This window comes from Apis dorsata, unplaced genomic scaffold (genome assembly GCF_000469605.1).
Source record: "Apis dorsata unplaced genomic scaffold, Apis dorsata 1.3 scaffold_4, whole genome shotgun sequence".
NCBI lineage: Eukaryota > Metazoa > Arthropoda > Insecta > Hymenoptera > Apidae > Apis > Apis dorsata.
In genome coordinates, this window is record NW_006263307.1 from 266829 (window position 1) to 287749 (window position 20921).

General features: G+C 20.7%; 10 protein-coding genes across 16 annotated transcripts in view; 5 read left to right on the forward strand and 5 right to left on the reverse strand.

Moving 5' to 3' along the window:
- The window catches only part of LOC102680324 (transmembrane emp24 domain-containing protein bai), a 2604-nt gene extending 948 nt beyond the window's left edge, over nucleotides 1-1656 (forward strand). The window contains exons 2-5 of the mRNA XM_006607238.1: nucleotides 120-264; nucleotides 339-409; nucleotides 1091-1217; nucleotides 1343-1656. Of these exons, the coding sequence (XP_006607301.1) occupies nucleotides 120-264; nucleotides 339-409; nucleotides 1091-1217; nucleotides 1343-1464 (465 nt within the window). The 3' untranslated portion in view covers nucleotides 1465-1656. The remainder of the gene's footprint in view (nucleotides 1-119; nucleotides 265-338; nucleotides 410-1090; nucleotides 1218-1342) is intronic.
- A 285-nt stretch (nucleotides 1657-1941) lies between these two features.
- Nucleotides 1942-2949, forward strand: LOC116186040. Its single transcript, XM_031512174.1, has 2 exons — nucleotides 1942-2250; nucleotides 2631-2949. Exons 1-2 carry the CDS (start codon nucleotides 2079-2081, stop codon nucleotides 2699-2701), a joined length of 243 nt encoding a protein of 80 aa, XP_031368034.1. The 5' UTR covers nucleotides 1942-2078; the 3' UTR covers nucleotides 2702-2949.
- A 1174-nt stretch (nucleotides 2950-4123) lies between these two features.
- On the reverse strand, nucleotides 4124-5450 carry LOC102674373 (mpv17-like protein 2). Of its 2 annotated transcripts, XM_031512072.1 has the most exons (4): nucleotides 5034-5450; nucleotides 4467-4906; nucleotides 4247-4372; nucleotides 4124-4160 (listed from the first exon to the last, which is right to left on the reverse strand). In XM_031512072.1, exons 1-4 carry the CDS (start codon nucleotides 5056-5058, stop codon nucleotides 4143-4145), a joined length of 609 nt encoding a protein of 202 aa, XP_031367932.1. In that variant the 5' UTR covers nucleotides 5059-5450; the 3' UTR covers nucleotides 4124-4142. The 2 variants fall into 2 exon arrangements, with proteins under 2 accessions (XP_031367932.1, XP_031367903.1); XM_031512043.1 differs by lacking the exon at nucleotides 4124-4160 and having other exon boundaries at nucleotides 4208-4372.
- A 149-nt stretch (nucleotides 5451-5599) lies between these two features.
- On the reverse strand, nucleotides 5600-6820 carry LOC102681351 (60S ribosomal protein L37). The gene is made up of 4 exons (XM_006607246.2): nucleotides 6673-6820; nucleotides 6101-6236; nucleotides 5832-5916; nucleotides 5600-5723 (listed from the first exon to the last, which is right to left on the reverse strand). The coding sequence occupies exons 1-4, from the start codon at nucleotides 6673-6675 to the stop codon at nucleotides 5672-5674; spliced, it is 276 nt and encodes a 91-aa protein (XP_006607309.1). The 5' UTR covers nucleotides 6676-6820; the 3' UTR covers nucleotides 5600-5671.
- Nucleotides 6821-6839: 19 nt separating this feature from the next.
- On the reverse strand, nucleotides 6840-11280 carry LOC102680873 (translation initiation factor eIF-2B subunit gamma). 5 transcript variants are annotated; one of them, XM_006607244.2, is made up of 5 exons: nucleotides 11152-11280; nucleotides 7944-8627; nucleotides 7534-7846; nucleotides 7229-7455; nucleotides 6840-7127 (listed from the first exon to the last, which is right to left on the reverse strand). In XM_006607244.2, the coding sequence occupies exons 2-5, from the start codon at nucleotides 8618-8620 to the stop codon at nucleotides 6971-6973; spliced, it is 1374 nt and encodes a 457-aa protein (XP_006607307.1). In that variant the 5' UTR covers nucleotides 8621-8627; nucleotides 11152-11280; the 3' UTR covers nucleotides 6840-6970. The 5 variants fall into 5 exon arrangements, with proteins under 5 accessions (XP_006607307.1, XP_006607305.1, XP_006607306.1 ...); XM_006607242.2 differs by lacking the exon at nucleotides 11152-11280 and adding an exon at nucleotides 11005-11135; XM_006607243.2 differs by lacking the exon at nucleotides 11152-11280 and adding an exon at nucleotides 9327-9439.
- LOC102680726 (tRNA (adenine(58)-N(1))-methyltransferase non-catalytic subunit TRM6) lies at nucleotides 9018-10499 on the forward strand. The gene has a single exon (XM_006607240.2). It carries the CDS (start codon nucleotides 9071-9073, stop codon nucleotides 10481-10483), a length of 1413 nt encoding a protein of 470 aa, XP_006607303.1. The 5' UTR covers nucleotides 9018-9070; the 3' UTR covers nucleotides 10484-10499.
- Nucleotides 10986-12176, forward strand: LOC102680594 (beta-1,3-galactosyltransferase 6). The gene is made up of 2 exons (XM_006607239.2): nucleotides 10986-11737; nucleotides 11855-12176. Exons 1-2 carry the CDS (start codon nucleotides 11010-11012, stop codon nucleotides 12138-12140), a joined length of 1014 nt encoding a protein of 337 aa, XP_006607302.1. The 5' UTR covers nucleotides 10986-11009; the 3' UTR covers nucleotides 12141-12176.
- A 1472-nt stretch (nucleotides 12177-13648) lies between these two features.
- LOC102681480 (inhibitor of growth protein 5) lies at nucleotides 13649-14989 on the reverse strand. Its single transcript, XM_006607247.2, has 5 exons — nucleotides 14928-14989; nucleotides 14762-14892; nucleotides 14113-14565; nucleotides 13857-14035; nucleotides 13649-13787 (listed from the first exon to the last, which is right to left on the reverse strand). Exons 2-5 carry the CDS (start codon nucleotides 14796-14798, stop codon nucleotides 13686-13688), a joined length of 771 nt encoding a protein of 256 aa, XP_006607310.1. The 5' UTR covers nucleotides 14799-14892; nucleotides 14928-14989; the 3' UTR covers nucleotides 13649-13685.
- Nucleotides 14990-15343: 354 nt separating this feature from the next.
- Nucleotides 15344-16758, forward strand: LOC102681610 (synaptobrevin homolog YKT6). Of its 2 annotated transcripts, none has more exons than XM_006607248.2 (4): nucleotides 15344-15549; nucleotides 15689-15886; nucleotides 15952-16223; nucleotides 16316-16758. In XM_006607248.2, exons 2-4 carry the CDS (start codon nucleotides 15697-15699, stop codon nucleotides 16454-16456), a joined length of 603 nt encoding a protein of 200 aa, XP_006607311.1. In that variant the 5' UTR covers nucleotides 15344-15549; nucleotides 15689-15696; the 3' UTR covers nucleotides 16457-16758. The 2 variants fall into 2 exon arrangements, with proteins under 2 accessions (XP_006607311.1, XP_006607312.1); XM_006607249.2 differs by having other exon boundaries at nucleotides 15367-15549; nucleotides 15652-15886.
- Nucleotides 16759-17874: 1116 nt separating this feature from the next.
- Nucleotides 17875-19793, reverse strand: LOC102681967 (NADH dehydrogenase [ubiquinone] 1 alpha subcomplex subunit 10, mitochondrial). The gene is made up of 4 exons (XM_006607251.2): nucleotides 19572-19793; nucleotides 18696-19337; nucleotides 18216-18608; nucleotides 17875-18114 (listed from the first exon to the last, which is right to left on the reverse strand). The coding sequence occupies exons 1-4, from the start codon at nucleotides 19638-19640 to the stop codon at nucleotides 17974-17976; spliced, it is 1245 nt and encodes a 414-aa protein (XP_006607314.1). The 5' UTR covers nucleotides 19641-19793; the 3' UTR covers nucleotides 17875-17973.
- Between the last annotated feature and the right edge of the window lie 1128 nt (nucleotides 19794-20921).

Genomic DNA, 20921 nt, shown 5'->3' on the forward strand with positions numbered 1-20921 from the left:
TGAGAATTACTAATATTTATATATTATATTATATTATTTATATTTATACCAATATTTATATATTATATATATATATATATCATCATATATTAATTATCTTTTTATATTTAATTTAATAGGTAAAAGATTCAAAAGGAGATATTCTTTCAAAAAAGGATGATATTCCTCATGGAAAAATATTGAAATTTTCATTTGTCACAGAAACTTATGATACATTTGAAATTTGTTTTATGGCACATTCCATACAACCATCTTTTTCAGGCAGTATGCACTATAAACAAAATTATATTTATTTAATAATTGGATAAAATTTTTATTAATTAAAAAATGTTTTTTAGATATTAAACAAATTAAACAAGAAATTTATTTAATCACAAAACGTGGAATCGAAGCAAAAAATTATGAAGGAGTAAGTTCTTTAAATTTGATTTAAATAAAAATGATTTTATTTATATATTTTAAATTTCAAATTATTAACAAATTTAATTTTTAAATAATTTTTATATTTTAAATTCATAATTTTTATCTATCAAATTTCAATTTTAATAAAATATTTATTGAATGTTAATAAAAATTGATAATTTCTAATCTTATTACAAAAATATTAAATTTTTTAAAATAATTTAGAATATAATATTAATAAAAACAAGTTATATTTATTTTTTTTCTTTTATTTTTTAATTTATTTTATAGATTATCAATATCTATTTTCTTAAATTGATTTCAAAGTAATCTCACAATATTTTATATTTTTTGTTTTATAAATATGTTATATTAATACAATTGGTAGTAAGAGTGGTTTTATTAATATGGTTTTATTAATAATTTAATAGTTTAAAAAATTATAAGAATAAAAAATTCACACATTTAAAAATTATTTTACATACATAAATAAAAGTTGCATATGTAATATTTATAATAAATATATTAACATGAAAGATGAATTTTTTGCAATTAATAACATAATTAATATATAATTTTCTATATATTAATATATAATTCTTTTATAATAAAATGATTTCAATTAATGATTTCAAGTTCTAAATTTTAAAATAATAATAATATTATCAACTACATATTTTTATTTAAGATTGGTGAAGCAGCAAAACTTAAACCTTCTGAAGTTGAATTGAAACGTCTTGAAGACTTATCTGAAGCTATTGTCCAAGATTTTGCTCGAATGCGAAAGAATGAGGAAGAAATGAGAGATACAAATGGTAATTGAAAATTATAAAAATTAAATAATAAATATGAAATATTTATATTTCATATTTATTTAATTTATATAAAAATAAATAAATTTTATTATTAAATAATTAATTGATTTTTGTTCAATTTTCAGAGGCAACAAATACTCGAGTATTGTATTTTAGTATATTCTCCATGTGTTGGCTTCTAGGGCTCTCAATTTGGCAAGTTCTTTACTTAAGGCGCTTTTTCAAAGCAAAAAAGCTTATTGAATAATTAGAAAAAGAAAATAATGAAAGTTATCAAAATTCTTACAATTTTACATCAAACTAAATTTTATTTATTCTTTTTTTTTTTATTTCTTTCGTAAATATAATAAAAAATTCAATATCATTAAAATTGTAGGAAAATTGATTGATTTAAATTTTGTATACTCAAATTAAAAAATAAATAAAATTATACTTATATGTAGTAATTAATTTACTAAATTTTTATTCCTTTAGCATATCATTAAGTTTACTAAATTTCTATTATTCTATTAATATTCTATTAATTATTTCCTTCTTAGGAAAAAAAAATCTTTTTAAAAAATAATTATAGGTTAATTTATTTAAATGTTATCAAAATATAAAAATTCATTCTATATTTTGTATATAAAATCATAAAAAATAATTTTTCATAATTTTCATTATCTGAATATAAAAAATAATAGTCTATCTTCTAATGTACTATTTCAAAATTTTATATGAAAAATCGAGTTCGATTTATTTCGATCTATTATGAACGAAAATGTCAGTTTAAACATAACCTATATAAAATTAGGCTTATTCTTTTGAAGAAGTTTCATCATATATATTTTAATATTTTATTGTATAATTATAAAGTGAAAAATGCAAGAAATATCTACAGTGAGAAATATAATTAACAATCGAAATCGTGATTGTTTAGGTTGTAGAATTTTCAGTGGTTGTGGTCTTATTGGTTCTGGTTTATATGTTGCGTATCATTCAAAAAAATTTCAGAAAAAGATTGGAAAAACCATTATGTATTCAATTGGAAGCGGTAATGTATTATTTTTTTTCTACTTTTATATATAAATTTATACTTTTTTAACGTAGATGTTTTTAAAATATTAATATTCTATTTTTTGTACACTATTAATAAATTTTAAAATATTTAAAATATTTTTAAAATATTATTATTAAAAATCATTTAATAATGAACTAGAAATAATATTATTTATTATATGTTTCTTTTAACTTTATTAATTTTTAACTTTATTATTTTAAATTTCATATAATAATTTAATAATAAATTGTTTTGAATATTTGAAATTTTAAGGTTAAAAGTTTGTGTGCGAAAATATACTTTTATAATTTATTAATATTAAACATAATTTTACTTTATTTAAATTTATTCATTTTTTTACAAAATTTTTACAGCTTTAATGCTCCTTGGTACTGCTCGAATTTTGGATCTTCCTCCATTTCGCAAACAATTTAACCAAGGATGATTATAAACAAATACTTATTCAATTTTCGTTTCTTATATAAATGTTTTAATATCTTTTTCTTATCTGTTTTGATATTTTTATTATAACTGCAAAATATAAATCTACAACTGTAGTTTAAACAATTTTAAATATTTATTAAATCCATATAGTTATTTTAAAAAAATTGCATTTATTTTCGTATTTTTATATAAAATATAATACATTTAATTTAATGTATTTATTTAATTATAAATTATTATGAATATATATTATTTATTTATAAATTAATAAAAGTTAATATAATGAATCAATGCAATTTCTATTATAAATAACATATAAACAATCAATTGATTTATTATTATTATAAATTAAAATTTTTATTCAGAATTTGATTATTTATTATTATTATATATTATTATAATTATTACAAATTGTTAAAATTTTATCGAAAATTTATATCAGAAACTATTTAACCAATCATGTTATTACTAAGAAAATTTTTGTACATAATTGTCAATATTACCTAATTTATATTATTGATTACAAGATATAGAAATTACTACATAAAAGAAATAAAATATATATAGAAATTATTCATTGAATTGAATTCTCTTATTATTTTAATAAAAAGCGTTGATATTTATTTAAAAACTAAAATCTTTTCTTTTTCAACATATATATCTTTTATATTCCATGTGTACATTATATATATGTCCTGTGTATACTTTATATATTCTTTAATATTTATTTACATTCTATTCTAATATAATTTTGGAAAATGCATCGATATCTATATACCAGTCATATTTATTGTTAGCTTGGTTTATTATTAATATTTACACATCAATAATCGGTGTTTGTTCACTGGCGACTGACGGCTTAGAAGGCTTGGTAATCCCATTGTCGCCAAATGACAAACAAAAACTGTCACTCTAATAAATATGTTGCATCCGATGGACTATTGTTACGGGCGATAAGGAATAAATATTCCTACAAGATGCATCAGACTTATTTGCACATTGACAAATATTGATAAATATTGTTTGGACTTAAAAAATAAATCTAAAGGATCAAAATTTCGAAACTTCAATACTATAGTAAATTTCGATAATAAAATAAATATATTGAAATATAATAACATATAATCATTTAATCTTCAATTAGTAAATACTAGAATTATTATTTAATTCCAATTAATAAACAATAATAAGGTTTTAAAATTATAAACGATCTTTTTTGTATAAAAACAAAAATTTTTTTATTTTTTAGTAATAAAATTTTTTTTGTTGAATATTATACATTTTATATCATATATCATTCGGTGGTATTTATATTTAAATATAATATATATATATAATAAGATATAATAATATATATAAATATATATATATATATTATAAAATATGGAAAATTATCTAAAAAAATTATAATTTGTACAATAGACTAGCTTTGAAATATTCAATTATTGATACTGCACATCCTGCATCAGAGAAAATAATAAATATAATACGTTAAATTATATCGTAATTATGAAAAAATTTGAGAAAAAATTAAAAAAAAACTTACATATTTCATATATGACAGAAAAATATCATAAATCATTGTCATAAAATTAGTATATAATACTCTATAACGAAGCGGTATGAAGAAAAAATTTACACATTGTGTTGGAGGCCAAAAACAGCAATCAATCTGAACATAAGTAGAATGAAAGGAAAACTATAATTACATATTTAAATATATTACTAGAAAGAGTAATAATAGTTCGAGAAAACTAAATATATACCTTCCACGTGTCGTATAATTTCACTTTCATCTCTTCATGAATCTCTTTCATATTGTGATGTTCTAAAAAGCCAAGACCAATAAAAAATATTCCTAGACAAATTGGGCTGGCAATAGTTTGATCTAGACAAGTTTTTTTAATAACGGATATAGCATTTTTTCCGGGCAATACCTTTTCTAAAATCATATAGAACCAGTGATGAAAGGGACCTTGAAATAGGCCTACAATCATCATATTTTTAGTTCGCACATAATCGTGCATATAAATATCAGAAATCTTTAAATGAAACTTTTGTTCTATATCTGGAGATGCTGCCATTACATAAGTTCCATTTGGTAAATATTTATATTTTTTTAAGTATTCATTACGTTGTTGAATAATATCTGCTATTGCCATCATTAAGCCACAGCTCACAGTATTTGTGACTAGAAGATATTTACCTATAATTTTTATATCTTTATTTAAATTATTTAATTATCAATTCAATTTAAATTTAATTTAATTATTAGCATCAATTTTAAAAAATTTTGAGTTAATTTTAATATACCAAATATTTATAACGCTTACCAAATAATTTTCTCCAAACAGTCATTGAGTTTAAAATCTATTAAGTAATTATTTCTTATTACTAATTTATAATTTTTCAAATATATGTTTTTTATCTTAAGAATGTTTTTCTTTCTGTTTTATTTAAAATAATTTTGCTAAATTTTTACTCGTTTTTTGTGAAGATAAAATTGTGATTTGAACATGATATGATAATATACCGTTTGAATTAATTAAAGAGCAAGTATATTTTATATAGATATTAAAAACAGATATAAGTTATCACTTTGCAATATAAATCTACGCGTTACTGAATAGAAATTTGCGAAACTGTAGTTTTTATAAGACAGAATGTAATCGAAAGTTGTGCCGCGTTTGCGCAGTAAGTAACGCCCCCACCATTCACTTTTTACTTATTTAAACATTTTTTTGCGATTTTTGTTTGCTAAAAATATAAATAATATAAATGATGTTACTTAATCACAATGAGATTTGCTAATTCATAATCAGATTCTCATAAAAATATTACTTTTAATAGTATTTTACTTTAAAAAAAAACTTAATTTAAAACATATAATAGGCATTCAGACTTTTTAAGTTATTTATTAAATGTCAAATTTTTATAGATATTTTTATAGATACAATAATAAAAATTAAAATTATTTAGTTTGAACTGATTTAGGTTTTGGCAAACCTTCCCTAAATCCATTTCTGAAAAAAATAATATAAAAAATGATAATAAAAAAAATTTTGATTGTTTATTTGAAAATCAATATTTAATTTTTCTGTTATTTATTATAGATTTATATTTAAACTTACTTGAATTTACGACGTACAATTTTTAAATAACGCATACGACCAGTTCCAGTAGTCTTTCTTCTCTTAGCTTTTACTGACCAATTATCTAAAATTGATATAATATGATTAATTATTTATTTAAAAATTTATGATTAATATTTTTAGAATTATATTTTACATTAAATATATATTGAGCTCAAAAATAAAAGTCAATTCTTTATTTTACTCTTTTATCTGTGAAAAATAATTTTAAAAAATAGTTTTGGAAAATATAGTTTCAAAAATCTTACACGATCGCATTTTCTTCTGAGGATATCCACATTGAGCACATTGTGATTTTTGAATATGGTATGAACTGCGACCACATCGTCTACACAAAGTATGTGTTTTATTTCGTCGCTTACCAAAACTCGATGTACCCTTCGTCTGTAAATATTAATTTAATTTAAAATTATAAAATTTTTAATTATAATATTAGCTATTATTAAAATATTATCTTAAAATTTGAAATTCTAATTTTATAAACATTCAAAAAAGAATATAAATAATATATTAAATTATTATATTAGAAACTTACATATAATTATAATTTTGATAATTTTATTAAAAATATTGATTTTAATAAATAAGCAATTTTTAAGTCGAAATATGATTATAAAATTATTATTTAATCTCAGAAATGTTATATAACCTCAATTGTCATTTCATATTAATAATACATTTATTTCAAGTATTTATAGCAAAACTATAATTTTAAATTATTTTTACACATAATAAAAAAAAGTTTTAAGTATTTTTCAAATAAATAACTTTTATGATTGCTTTATAATATTTAGATTTTAAAATATTAAAATACGCTTACCATTTTGCACGAAGAAACAACTTAAAAGAGATGGTTAGTTGTTCCAAAACCTTATGTTCCTTCGTCTATACTAATGAAAATAGAGGTTCTCATTTCAAACATAATAATTATTAATAATATAAAAATTATTTTTTCTTTTATATAATTATATTATAAAAATGCGTATATTTATATTATTTTATTTTTATTTCGAAATAGCATAATTTTAATTATAACTTTTGCAAACTCTTATAAAAACAAATTAATTTATACTAAAGTGAACAATATATTTAATAACATATTTAATATTTATAAATAATTAAATTACTATTAGATCATTTGAATCAGTAAGCACTTCATGAGAATATTGACTACCAGATGTTACAACATGCATAGGACCAATTATACAATCTTTCAATTCTGTGCCCTCTTCAATAAAACAACCTTTACACAATATGCAATTATGTATTATGCATCTGTAAAAGAATATTTATAAATAGCATATAATTATTATAAATTAATTATAAATTAATTTATAATTAAAAGTATAAATAGAATTAAATTATTTAAATAATACCGTTGCCTAACTGTTACAGCTTCCATTAAAATACTTTGAGATATTCTAGTTTTTGATTCAATAGTTACGTTTTGTCCAATATGAGTATTTTTAATAGATGTTTTATCATCAATAAATGAATTATTATGTACACGACAATCTTGTATTTGTGAACTGCGTATTATTGCTGTAGTTGCAATATTTGGTAATGATTGTCCATCATTATCCTCATTCCACCATTCTGATATCTATAATATTAATTTTAATAATTAATGAAATATTTAAATTATATATTTATATATAAAATAAATTGTTATTAATTTTACCTTAGTATTAGCAAGATGATACATTTGTATAGTATTTGTTCTCAAACCAAATTTTCCATTACCAATATAAGCATAACATCGTATTATATCTCCATGATATGCATCTTCTAAATCAGTATTATGATCATTGAATGCTGACATTTTTCTAATTAATTCATCAAGTGGTTTTTCAATTGCAAAACGATAAACATCTTCCTTTAAATTCATATGTACTATAGAAGTATTTTTATCATCTAGACATTGTTTGGGAGGTTTCGAAAATTGTTTGCTAACGATATATGGAAGAAGTTCTCCTTTTAATGTAGTAAAATTTCTAAAAAAAAAAAAAAAAAAAAAAAAGAATAATTCATTATGAAAATTAAAAAATTGTATTATTAAAATCTTTTCTAATTCTATTTAATTCTACTAACTTATTATGTACAAGAAAATCTAAAACCCATTTATTAATAACATATAAATGGGAATCCATTAATTTTGAATGCATAGTAAAACTTGGATGCTTTTTGAGTAATGTCTGTGTAATTTTTATTGTTTCTTCGAAGTCTGATGCAGATGCTAAGAAAATTAAACGGCCAGTTTCATTACAAATACCAATTAAATCAGTTTCAGGCTTTTGTTTGTTTTTTGGACCTGGAGTTATAAAATCATCTGGTACTTTAGGAACAGGCAACATTAATGCTGTAATACTAGCATTATGTTTTCTATAAAGATTTAAAATTTCACATATATCAATATTAGTGATTAAATCACAAGAAATCACTATAAAATCTGTATGAATTTTTTCATGAATAAGTCTAATAGAATCTGCTGTTCCCATATCTTCTGCATTTTTGACAACAACAATATCTGTCTTAATTTTAAGATTTAAATCACATAATGTTAATGAGATATTGTGCTCCATATTTTCAGATATAATAACAATAGCTTCTTTAAAACCAGCCCGTTCTAATAATTGAAGAGGATACCAAATCATTGGTATATTTCCAATTGGTAATAAACATTTATATTGACCTCGAGTAAGTTCAGTCATACGAGATCCTCCTCCTGCAGCAAGCACAATTGCTTGAAATTCTTTATAAGGGAACATTCTTCACCTATTATAAAACACATGTAATAATAATTATGAAATAATAATAATTAAGTATGAAAAGAAAAATTATTTATACATCAAAATTAAATAATGTTTATTTTAATAGTTTTTTTATAAACATAATAAAAAAATATAATAAAGAAAAAAAAGAATAAAATTTTTATTATTTTCTTCTTAGCATTACATTAATAACCTCTAGTAACAGATGATACGCGTGTGCCTTCAATATCGTGTTGATTAACACTCATGCGTTTAGGTTAGATTAAGTCGTATCTCAAATTCATTTGTAACTGTATTATAAAATAGAAATTGTAAAATTTCATCAAAGTAAAATATTATAAACGTATTATAGAAAATTTAAACAAATTTAATTTGAGAATACTCGAAATTATATTGTTTTTTAAATAAGAAGAATTATCAAATTCATAAAAGAGAAAATTAATAAATATGTGTGAAAACGAAGATAATATAATTACAATAGGAAAATATGTAATAGTAAAAAAATTAAATTTCAAAAAAATTTATAAAGTAACTATTGATGGTACTTTAATATTGGGAAAAGATTTAGTAGAAATGCATGAAATTATTGGAAAACGTTTTTGGACTACTTTTGAAATGATACCAATGAAAGACAAGAAACGAACATATTTTTTAAAAGAAGTATTAGAAACAGAATCATTAAATGATTTATTAAATGAACTACCAAGTGGTACTGATAATCGTTCTATAGTTGATGATGGTAAGTCACAAAAACTTTCTAAAGAAGAAATATTTCAACTTCAAGAATCTGGTAAGAGTAGTAAAGAAATAGTAAGCAGCCTGATTGAGAATAATAAGTCTTTCTTAGATAAAACAGAATATTCTCAGGAAAAATATTTGAAAAAAAAAGAAAAGAAATATTTTAGATATATAACAATATGGAAACCAAATATAAGTTCATTGCATGATATATATTTTAAGCTAGATCATAATAAAATTGGAAATTTAAGAATGGATTCTTTATCGCAATTATTGTCATACAGTGATGTTCAATCAGATGGATTATATATATTATATGATAGTGGATCACATGGCTTGCCAGCTGCTGCAATGTTAAATAGAATAGGTTCAAATACAAAAGGATATTTGATCAATTTGCATCCTGGAAATGTTCCTCAAACTGCTCTTGTTCATGCCATGAATTTTTCTACGGAACAATCAACGAGATTAATTAATGTTAATATTTACAGTTTTTTAAGACTATATTATCAAGGTGAAAATGCTGTTTTAAATAACATTTCAAAAAAATGTAATTTAAAACATAATGATTTGTCAAATAAAATAAAAAAAGATGAAAGTAAAAATAATAATGAAAATCACATAAATAATAAAATTTCGCGAATAAAAGAAGAAAATATTAAAGAGCGAAATTCGGATAATATTAATGAATCAAATGAAACAGTCAATCATAGTATAGATAATAATTTAAAACGCAAATTAAATGAATGTAATGAATGTAAATTTGCAGAAGTAACACCTGCAAAAAAACCAAAGTGGTTATTGGAAACGCAACGTGCAGTAGATCTTGTTACAAATTCTAAAGCTCGGGGATTAGCTATTGTTGCTAAAGAACATCCTTTAAATATCATTATTGCTCTTCTACCATTTTTAGGAGCATCTAGACCATTTGTAATTTATCATATGTATCGAGAATCATTACAAGAGACTTATATGATGTTAAAACAAAAACAAAATGTTATTAATCTGAGACTTTTTTCCAATTTCTTACGTTCGTATCAAGTATTACCTGATCGAACACATCCTGATATTTTAAGTAGTGATACAGGAGGTTATTTATTAACAGGTTATTTAGTTCAATAAAAAATAATATTGAATATAAAATTTTATATATTTAAAAATCGAATTCATCTTAATAAAATTTATGCGATAAATATAACGATATACTTTTTATAAATGTTTTAGATTTAAATTAATTTTTGGAAAAATAAAGAAATATTATTTAATATTTTATGTGTGATTTATAATTATAACACATTCAATATTTTCTTTAATTTTATTAAAAATTTATTTTTATATTTAAAATTTTTTATAATAATAATAAGTATAATTCTTATATCTATTACTTAGTTAATAGATTTGAACAGCTTTCCCTTGTTAAGAAAGTTAGGTTTTTCTATATTGACTAGTTCTGCCGATTTTTTTTATAAATTTCATTCAAATTTTACTATAAAAGGAAATCACAAATTTTAAAAGAAATGGTTAAATAATATATTTTATTAAAAATTTAAAAATAAGTATTTGAAAAAATGACGGAATATCAAATTTTATATATATAAAAATAGTATTCGAAAGGTTAAGAATGTGAATAAAAACGCATTTACCAAATATGGATTCTGTGACACTTTTGCCATTAAAATCTTCATCGAAAAGTTTATTTATGATGATAAGAAAAAAATTTCACATAAAATTAAATATTCCAATTTTGTTAATGATATTGTTGATTGTTTTCTTATGTGTACATTATTTACCTTCTACAAAGTGTTCTTCTAATGAACAAGAAATAAAAAACAAAATAAAAATTAGATTTATAATACTTATACTTTCTAGTCCTGATAACTTAGAACGAAGAGCAACTATTAGAAAGACATGGTTGGCACAAAAACAAGCTTCAGTCAAACATTTTTTTGTAATAGGAACTTTAGATACATTACCAGAGCAAAAAGAAACTTTACATTCTGAAAAACAAAAATTTAATGATTTACTTTTATTATCAAGATTACCAGATTCATATGGAACTTTAACAAAGAAAGTTTTATATGCATTCAAAGAAATTTATGAATATTATGAATTTGATTTTTTAATGAAATGTGATGATGATACATTTGTTTTGGTACATAAAATTTTAAGAGAACTAGATAAATGGGATAACAAAGGAACAAAAAAAGAATTATATTGGGGTTTTTTTAATGGAAAAGCACAAGTCAAAAGAAGTGGACCATGGAAAGAGATAGATTGGATATTATGTGATTATTATCTTCCTTATGCACTTGGAGGAGGATATGTTTTATCTTATAATTTGGTAAAATTTATTGCAACAAATGCAGATATTTTCAAGTAAGATTTTGAAAATATAAAATTGAATTGTTTTCAATATTATATAATGTGAAAATATAAAATTGAATTGTTATTAAAATATTATATAATGTTTTCTATTATTGAATATATTTTTAGATTATACAAAGCAGAAGATGTATCTGTTGGGGTTTGGATAGCACCTTTGGCAAATATTGAAAGAAAACATGATGTACGATTTGATACAGAATATAGATCACGTGGATGTTCTAATCAATATATAGTTATGCATAAACAAACTATTGAAAACATGAAAAATATGTATGAATATTATCAAGCATCTGGAGCATTGTGTATAAAAGAAATAAGAAATCGTATGAGTTATCAATATAATTGGACAGTTCCACCCAGTCAATGTTGCAATTTACAATCTGGCATTCCATAATAATTAAAATTCTCTTTTTCTTTTTTTTTATATACATTTGATCTTCTAGTCATTATTTCATTTTATATATTTACAATTACCAACTAAATATGTTGGTAAGTACTTATAAATATTTTATTTATAATAACTATGATTATAGTAATGTAATCTAAATAATAGTATGCTTTATAGTTTTTATAGTTAAAGAATGAATAATAATAAATACATGAAATACTTTGAATATTACATTATTATATTAAAATATGTTATTTCATTAATACTTATCTTTTATAATATATAAATTAAATATATTTATAATTATTTTTTATATATATGTTTGAAATAAAAATTAAAAATCTTATTTTTGTAAATTAAATATATTTTTCTCATTATATATGTATAGTATATATACATACATGTGTATATATGATATATATACATAGAAAAAAATTTATATATATCATTTACATTTATAAAATATAAAAACAGTAATATTTTTTTTATTTTAATACAATAATTATGTAGAATAAGATATTATATTTCAATTGAGCAAATCACAGATATTCAAAAATGACCAATTTATAATAAATTACTACTTTTATATCTAAAAGAAATAATAGAAAGACAATAATAGTCATGGTCGATTTTCTCCTCTGTGATAAGCTATTAAATTACTGCATTTTCATTACATCTTATATTGCTGACATAAATATTATTAAATGTAATATTTAATTATTTTTAATAAAAACTATATAATAAGAAATGTTAATTATTTTAAAATAAAATACTTAATTTTTTTTTCCTTTTCAAAAAGAAGTAGGTATTTTAAGAATAATTTTTCCTAGCAATATTAGTTGTAATGTAAATCCAATTTTTTAATGTACTTTTTTTATATACATATATATATATTATATGAATAATATACAATCAGTCGCAATGATATTCATACATCTTGTGAAATTTAATTTACTAATAAATTATATCATCAAAATCAATAATAATAATGTTTTATATGAAATATTGTATATATATAGATAATGGATTATATATGGAGCAATTTTTTTATTAATAGAATATTATTTTGAGGAAATAAAATGAATCCTTAAAGTTTCAATATTATTTGTTTTTTAAATATAACTTTATAATATGAGATTATGGAATATTAAACTATAAAATATTTAAGTTTTGCTTTATTAAAGATTTTCAATTGAAATTGTGCATATAAAACAAGTAAAAATAATAAAAATTTGAAGATTGTTTTCATACATTCAAGAAAATTTTCTGAAAAATTACTCTACATATAATCTATTATGCTCTATATACATAAAAATTTTTATTAAAATCAGATTTTTCAAAATACTAAAAACTAAATTTCTTATTGAATATTTTTGTGACTGACTATATAATTTTTTTTTTTTTTTTACAAATTTCCTATTTGTTTATCTTTATACAAATCAATTCATTTTCATGTTAAACCATGAAAAATATTGTATTTATAATTTTAGAAATAATCCATGATTTTTTTTTTATTTTAAAATAAATTAATATTATTTCATTTCATAGAACTTACTTCTTTTTTCTATCTTGTGTACATTTTGGACAATACCATTTTCCTTTAGGTTTTGTAGTTAACCCAACACATGCAAAATGGAACCACTCTATAGGACACTATATTAACAGAGAATATTAAAAATTACAGATATTTAAACGAATTTAGAATAAATAATATTCACTTACATCTGGATTATCACAACCTATCATTTCCCCATAAGAAACTTGATGACATAAGCAATAAGTTGGTTCATTAGGATCAACTGGCATATCTAAAACATCTGCTGGATGACCAAGTGCAGTAGAATCTACTTGAGCACCACTTCCTACAGCTCCAGCTGATGAAGCAGAAGCAACAGATCCTCCTAAAAATATATATTTAATATAAATAATTTCTTTTAAAAACAAATGAATTAAAAAACATAATAATAATTAATTTCACCTTTTTTCTGTTTTTTTCTAGCTGTTTTTGATTCGTCTTCACTATTAGTACCTGCAGCACCTTTCTTTCGTTTTTCTTTTTCTTTCAATTTTTTCCTACCCTTTTTACTAGCATTATTCTCTTCTTGTGCTCTACTACTATTTAAAGCTTTATCTTGTATTTCAGCTTCAAATCTAGCCAAATCAGAATCTAATCTCCTAATATGTTTATCAACTAATTCATATGTTTGTATTGCTAATTGTACTTTATCATCACCATATTCCTTTGCCTTATTAAACAAGTTTTGAATATGAGTCAATTGTTCCTTTTTTTTTTCTGGAGATTCCTTCTTTACATTTTTTAAATAATCATCTGCTAATTTATCTATATCTTTCATTAATCCTTGTGCTCTAGCATCAAGGTCTCGCATTAAAGTGAAATTTCTTTGTAATTCAATAGGTAGATGTTCCAAACCTGGTAAAATGAAATTAGATTAGCAGAAAATATTTTATAAATAGAATTAGAATTAGAATGGTATTACCGAATGTTGAATCTTTCATTATTATTGTATTTATTAAATAATATAATTTGAATTAATTCTACATTTAATATAAATATAAAAAAATATAGTTTCCTTTATATTTTTTAACAAGAAAAATTGAATACTTACTGTCCAAATAATGTTCTAGATACAGTGCTGTTGTCATGTTTATTGTCACTTAAAGAAAAATGTAAGATTTTATATTTTACAATAATTTTTGTTAATATTACAATAATTTTTTGCATAAAGATTTAAAAATATATATAATATATATTATAATAAATATATATTATAAATATTATTAAAAAAATATGTTAATCTTCTTGAAAAGAAACGATCAATGATTATAAGATGCAAAGCAATATATACTACTGACATGGTTACCAACTATACATTATTATTGTTTTAATTTCCGTGTGGGAAATTGTAATTTGTCTAATATTCAATAATTTCATAGAAATTATATAAATAACTAGAAGTATACCTTATAACTAATATTAAAATGTGATTTTATATAATAGTAAAAAATATTCTTAAATCTTTTTTATTATAATTCTATTATAATATTATATTTCATAAATCATACATAATTTAAAATTATTGTAATATATTTTTATATAATGTATTATTTATTAATTATGATATTATTTATTATGTGATATAATTATTTATTATATTCATATAATGTAAAATAAATATATGAAATTTATAACGAAATGTACGATCGATCGAAAATCATATTATAAATAAGGAACATGGCGGTTTCTTTTTTACTAATATCAAAGTAGGTGTAGTCGTAAATGAAATTAGAGGTAATCATTAAATTTTTCTTGAATGAACAAAAATTTAATAATAAATATAATCTGATGTGTTTTGTTCAATAAAACAAATTTAAATAAGAATATATATTATTTGTGGTAAGTTTAATGTATATTAGTGTCGTATAATAAAATATTTTCACTTTAGTAGCGGTGTATCTGAAAAATTAATGCAATAAATCCTTTTTTGCAAAATATTAGACATTTAACACAATTATAAAGATAAATCATTCTGCAGCTCAGAAAATGGTAAAGTTATATGCGTTGTCAGTTTTATACAAAAATCCTACGTCAGCGACAACATTGAAAGCTGCTTATGACGTAGATAGATTTTCGTTTTTTCAAAGAGGAAGTGTAAAGGAATTTATGACATTTATAAGTAAAACTATTGTGGAAAGAACTCAGAATTGCTCTAGACAGAGTGTAAAAGAAGGAGGTATTTGTGAAAACATCAAATCTTATATGGAATGTTTAAAATTTTTTGATTGTATTGTTTTGCAGATTATATGTGCCATGTATTTGTACGAGCAGATAATCTTGCTGCAGTACTTATATCAGATCATGAATATCCTAGAAGAGTAGCTCATACATTAATTACAAAAGTTATGGATGAATTTGCATCCAAATATCCACAATCTACATGGGATACATTAAATGAAGTTATGACTGATTTTGCGCAGATTAATGTATATTTAGCCAAATATCAAAATCCTAATGAAGCTGATGCTCTCACTAAAATGCAAAATGATTTAGATGAGACAAAAATCATTTTAGTAAGTATAAATCTTAGTTAATAGTAAAGATATATTTTTTAAATTAATTTAATTAAAATCTATTAAATTTAATTTATTTTTTATACATTTAGCATAATACATTAGAAGCTGTTCTTAAAAGAGGTGAGAATTTGGATGATTTGGTTTCTAAATCACAAGGGCTTAGTGCTCAATCAAAAGCATTTTATAAAACTGCACGTAAAACTAATTCTTGTTGCAGTTTAGCCCCTTAAAATTTTTGTTGTTAAATATATTGATATGTTTCAGTGAATATTATTGTAATTTTGTAATTTTAACTCAAAGTGCAAATGAATTAGTATCATAAAAATTTTATTAAAAGGAATAATTTCTAAATTATATATGTAATTAGCATCATGTGGCAAAATTCAATATTTTGTGTATAAATTTATTGTATATAAGATATATGTATTAATGCACTTAAATGGTATACCAGGTTACTGCCAGACTATTTCAATTCACTTCAAATTCAATACTTTTTATTGATTCATAATTATTTTTTTTTTCTTCATAAAAACTTGGTTGTAAAAAATTGTGGTATAGTTTATAGTTAATAGTTTGTGCATAGAAATATTTTGTTTTTTTTTTATTTATATATTGACAAAATTCAAAAGAATATTTTAAAATAAAATTAGTACTTCATTATTAAAAAATAAGTATATAATATAAATATTATTGTTACGTTTATTTAAATGAAGTGATAATGAATTTTATAATGAATTTCTTTATTATTAAAAAATGAAGAAAGATAGTTTTGTAAACAATTATATTAATTTTTATTTACAACATAATATACTATAATAGTGAATGAAGAATATTTTTGCTATAAGAATTTGTTTTTTTCTTATTCCTTGATGTCTTTTATATTTTTTTTTAATAAATACTAAGTAAATTTCATAAAATTAAATTGTTTAATATGATTAATATAAATTAAAAAATTGAAATTAAATTATAATATTGAATATAATTCTATAATTCATTGCTAAAGCATATAAAAATGAAATTGACATATTTTTAAATTAGTTCATAATTTTTATAAATTAATCTATCTGTATGTATATAAATTGTATTAGTTTTAAAGATAAAAATTCTAATTTATAATAATTTTAGTTAAATATATATTTATATGCGCACATATATGCATGGACAATTATACATATATATATATATATATATATATATTTATTTATTTATGTAATTTTGAAAATATATTTATATTTTTAATATGTTTGTTTTCTGATATAAAAATAAAATGATATTAAATATAGGCCTTCATATAACATAATATTTTTGCAATATTATTTTGTTACAATCAAATACAATCAAATACAATCTAATACAATATAATACAATCAAAAAATTGAAAAACTTTATATAATATATTTCCATCTAATATAATTAAATCTTTTTCAATATATACAATAAATAGATCATATATATAAACTATAATAATTCTAATAAATATGATTATTAAAACAAAATGATAATTTCATTAATTTAAAATCTGTTCTTATTTTTTTTTCTAAATTAGTAATTCTTAATCTTATATAATATAATATTTTTTAAAAACATTAGAATTGCTTATATTTTATTATGTTATTCAAATAGTCATGAAAAGAAACTGCAAACAGAATTTATATCTAATTTATATACTATAATATTAATTTTCTTTATTATATTAATTTTGACATCTATAAAGATCTATATTACAAATAATTTTTAATATTTTAAATTATAATTTAAATAAATTGCAATTTATAAAATCACGACATGTTCGGCGATAAATAGAAAAAATTGTAAATTTTTCTTTTGTAATCCATGGAATTTTATCATAATATGGATTAAATCCAGGTTCATATTTCTCTGAATTGACCTGAAATATTATATAAAATTTTTATTATCTATACAAAAATTAATAATTTAATAAATTAGTTAATTATATACAAGATAGCATATTGATAGATATATACTTACTGAATTAAGTATTTTCTCTTGAATTTCTTTTTCATCATTTATAAGATACATATCAGTAGCAACAATAGGTTCTGTCTTCCGATTCATATAATCGAATATGTATTTCTTATATTGATACATCTCCAAAAAATTAATTAATTGATCAGTATCAACAAATACCCAATCTTTAAGTTTTTCTTTATATTGATCTTCTTCAAAATCTAAAGTTTCAATGTCTTGAATTATATCTATATTATTGCCTTCTTTTGACCAATCATAGATCAATATATGCGAGTGTGATGATAGCCAAGACAAACATTTTTCTTTAGTTGAATTTTCTAAATCCGTTAAATATTTTGTTGTGAAAACTTTGGAATTAATTTCATCCACATTACCTCGTTTTTTTATTTTTTCCTATGTATAATACATTCAATTAATATATTTGTAGTTAAATAGTTAATCTAAATTAACAATTTTTTTGAAAATAAAAAATAAACTTACTAGAATGATTTCTGGAGATGCATCCAAATATATAACTAAGTGTGGTCTTAAAAGAAATTTGAATGAGTTTTTTCTCATCATTTCAAATTCTTTCACAGTTAAATCACTAAGATATCCAGCTTTATGCATAGCATTCATAAAAGCATATTCTGTAAAAATGGATCGATTGAGTACTACACCTTGTCCAGTTGCTAATATATGAACAAGTGCATTCAAATATTGTTCAAATCTCATATTAAAAAATCCTAATTGGATGGTTGCTGTTCTATAATGATAAGGATTTTTTAGGAAATCTTTTAAATCATAAAAACGACATGATTCTGGTAATTGAGGATTTAGATCACGAATATCAAATCCATAATGATTTATAAATATTTCATCATGTGTTGGTGCTGGCATATATAAAAATCCAAAATCTTTTGCTATTTGTTCGCAAAGTTTAGTTTTTCCTACTGCAGGAGGTCCATCTACAATTATTAATTTGGTATTATCATCATATCTAAGAGTTGTTGGATCCAATATCATATTGATTTCATTGCATATCTTTTTCCAATAAGGATATGGAGCTGGTTTAGGTATATCTTCTTTAAACGCAATTCTTTTTATAAATGCCACTTGTATTACATTGTAATTCTTTGATATCTATAATATATAAATTTAATAATAAAAGATATTTAAATTAAAAAATATTCTTTAAGAAATTATTTTATTTTATTTATTTATTATATTTATTACGATTCATAAATATTCGATAAATATATAAATAATTTTAATAATATCTAATTATTTCTAAATATTATTTTATTTTTAATAAAAAGTATTGTTAAATATTATTTTTATTGTTTTTCTAATAATATAATTATTAAAAGTACTAACCTTACATAATCGAGTTAAGTATCCGATAGAACTGTTTTTTACAATTCTAACAGAAAATATCGATGTCATTTTATTGAAATCAATATTATTTCAGTAAAAGATATTCATATATAATTAATTATATGCAACAAAATTAATATTCTTTTTATTATTAATTTTTTATCTCAAACACAACAATACAATTCAACATTATTGAGATATTCTGACTGTTCAGTGGTACTCATTTGAATATATTCTGTATTATTATTTTTAAATTGTAGATATAGATTTATTTCTAATATTGATCTACAAATTTTTATAAATATAATCATAGAAATGCAATTAAAATATAAAAAAATTTTTTCCATTTTTTAAGTTTCTATTATAATATATATTTTGTTTCGCCATATTCTATATGATTTATATTTAGTAGATTTTTGGACATTTAAATATATAGACATTTGTAATGTATATATATATTATAATATATATTATATATATTATATATTATAATAATAATAATTATAAAATTAGTTTTAAATAAAATTATATTTTAAAATAATTACAATATTTAAAAAAAATTTTGTATTACAATTCAATAATTAAAAATAATTGATATCAATATAATGAAATACAATTTTAATGATCACATGAATTTACAATATTTTATATTGATATTGAAAATAAGAAAAAAAATAATTTTTTATTTTTAGAAAATAAAAAATAACAAAAAAAGTTAAAAGTTATATAAATATATATAATCGAATACAAAAATTTTGAATTTACCTCTTATAATAATTTCTTTAATTTTCCGCCGAATGGAGCTAGTATCACAGTTATATGATTACGTTCGCAAACAAATAGAATTATTTGCAATGAAATTGAAATATTGAATTGTTTTAATCACTAATTAATTAAGTACAATAAACGCGAAAAATATTCTTATTCTCGAGTGATAAATACTAGAATAAATCCTATTTTTTTAATGAATAAAGAAAAGAAAAAATCGTTCAATACAAAATAACATTTTAAGTAATAAAAGATGTGAATTCAATAAAAAATATAAACAAAATTTGTATGGCGGAGGAGAGAGTTAAAACAACGAAGAAAGAGAGAAGTTTTGTAACTTCGGACCACCATTCGGTCGAACAAAGTGGCAGACGCTTGCGTCTCATGATAAGGAAAGGACCTCCGAGTGTACCGTGCTGCGTCATCGTAGAATGGGTGAGTACCACGATATGCAACTGACGAACTTGCTTATATAAATAATAATCTATTTGAAGCATACAAGGCGTGTCTTTCAAAGAAATAAAACGATTTATTCTAACTTTTATTTTTCATTCTTCTATTTTTCATAATCCTTTATTCCAA

Excerpts from the sequence above, each read along its gene's own strand:
- LOC102680873 (XM_006607244.2), bottom strand. The coding sequence starts at position 8,620 with ATGTTCCCTTATAAAGAATTTCAAGCAATTGTGCTTGCTGCAGGAGGA. Across the intron at positions 7,847-7,943 it reads GATTTTCTTGTACATAATAA|AAATTTTACTACATTAAAAG; the intron begins GTTAGTAGAATT and ends TTTTTTTTTTAG. Across the intron at positions 7,456-7,533 it reads ATCATCTTGCTAATACTAAG|ATATCAGAATGGTGGAATGA; the intron begins GTAAAATTAATA and ends TTAATATTATAG.
- LOC102681480 (XM_006607247.2), bottom strand. The coding sequence starts at position 14,798 with ATGACAACAGCACTGTATCTAGAACATTATTTGGACA. Across the intron at positions 14,036-14,112 it reads TAGAAAAAAACAGAAAAAAG|GAGGATCTGTTGCTTCTGCT; the intron begins GTGAAATTAATT and ends ATATATTTTTAG. Across the intron at positions 13,788-13,856 it reads TAGGTTGTGATAATCCAGAT|TGTCCTATAGAGTGGTTCCA; the intron begins GTAAGTGAATAT and ends CTGTTAATATAG.
- LOC102680726 (XM_006607240.2), top strand. The coding sequence starts at position 9,071 with ATGTGTGAAAACGAAGATAATATAATTACAATAGGAAAATATGTAATA.
- LOC102681610 (XM_006607248.2), top strand. The coding sequence starts at position 15,697 with ATGGTAAAGTTATATGCGTTGTCAGTTTTATACAAAAATCCTACGTCA. Across the intron at positions 15,887-15,951 it reads ACAGAGTGTAAAAGAAGGAG|ATTATATGTGCCATGTATTT; the intron begins GTATTTGTGAAA and ends ATTGTTTTGCAG. Across the intron at positions 16,224-16,315 it reads ATGAGACAAAAATCATTTTA|CATAATACATTAGAAGCTGT; the intron begins GTAAGTATAAAT and ends TTATACATTTAG.
- LOC102680594 (XM_006607239.2), top strand. The coding sequence starts at position 11,010 with ATGGATTCTGTGACACTTTTGCCATTAAAATCTTCATCGAAAAGTTTA. Across the intron at positions 11,738-11,854 it reads ACAAATGCAGATATTTTCAA|ATTATACAAAGCAGAAGATG; the intron begins GTAAGATTTTGA and ends ATATATTTTTAG.
- LOC116186040 (XM_031512174.1), top strand. The coding sequence starts at position 2,079 with ATGCAAGAAATATCTACAGTGAGAAATATAATTAACAATCGAAATCGT. Across the intron at positions 2,251-2,630 it reads TATGTATTCAATTGGAAGCG|CTTTAATGCTCCTTGGTACT; the intron begins GTAATGTATTAT and ends AAATTTTTACAG.
- LOC102681967 (XM_006607251.2), bottom strand. The coding sequence starts at position 19,640 with ATGACATCGATATTTTCTGTTAGAATTGTAAAAAACAGTTCTATCGGA. Across the intron at positions 18,609-18,695 it reads CATCTCCAGAAATCATTCTA|GAAAAAATAAAAAAACGAGG; the intron begins GTAAGTTTATTT and ends TATTATACATAG. Across the intron at positions 18,115-18,215 it reads AAGAGAAAATACTTAATTCA|GTCAATTCAGAGAAATATGA; the intron begins GTAAGTATATAT and ends ATAATATTTCAG.
- LOC102681351 (XM_006607246.2), bottom strand. Across the intron at positions 5,917-6,100 it reads TCAGAAGAAAATGCGATCGT|ATAATTGGTCAGTAAAAGCT; the intron begins GTAAGATTTTTG and ends TATCAATTTTAG. Across the intron at positions 5,724-5,831 it reads ATTGTACGTCGTAAATTCAA|AAATGGATTTAGGGAAGGTT; the intron begins GTAAGTTTAAAT and ends TATTTTTTTCAG.
- LOC102674373 (XM_031512043.1), bottom strand. The coding sequence starts at position 5,058 with ATGACTGTTTGGAGAAAATTATTTG. Across the intron at positions 4,907-5,033 it reads TGTTTGGAGAAAATTATTTG|GTAAATATCTTCTAGTCACA; the intron begins GTAAGCGTTATA and ends TAAAAATTATAG. Across the intron at positions 4,373-4,466 it reads AATTATACGACACGTGGAAG|ATTGATTGCTGTTTTTGGCC; the intron begins GTATATATTTAG and ends ACTTATGTTCAG.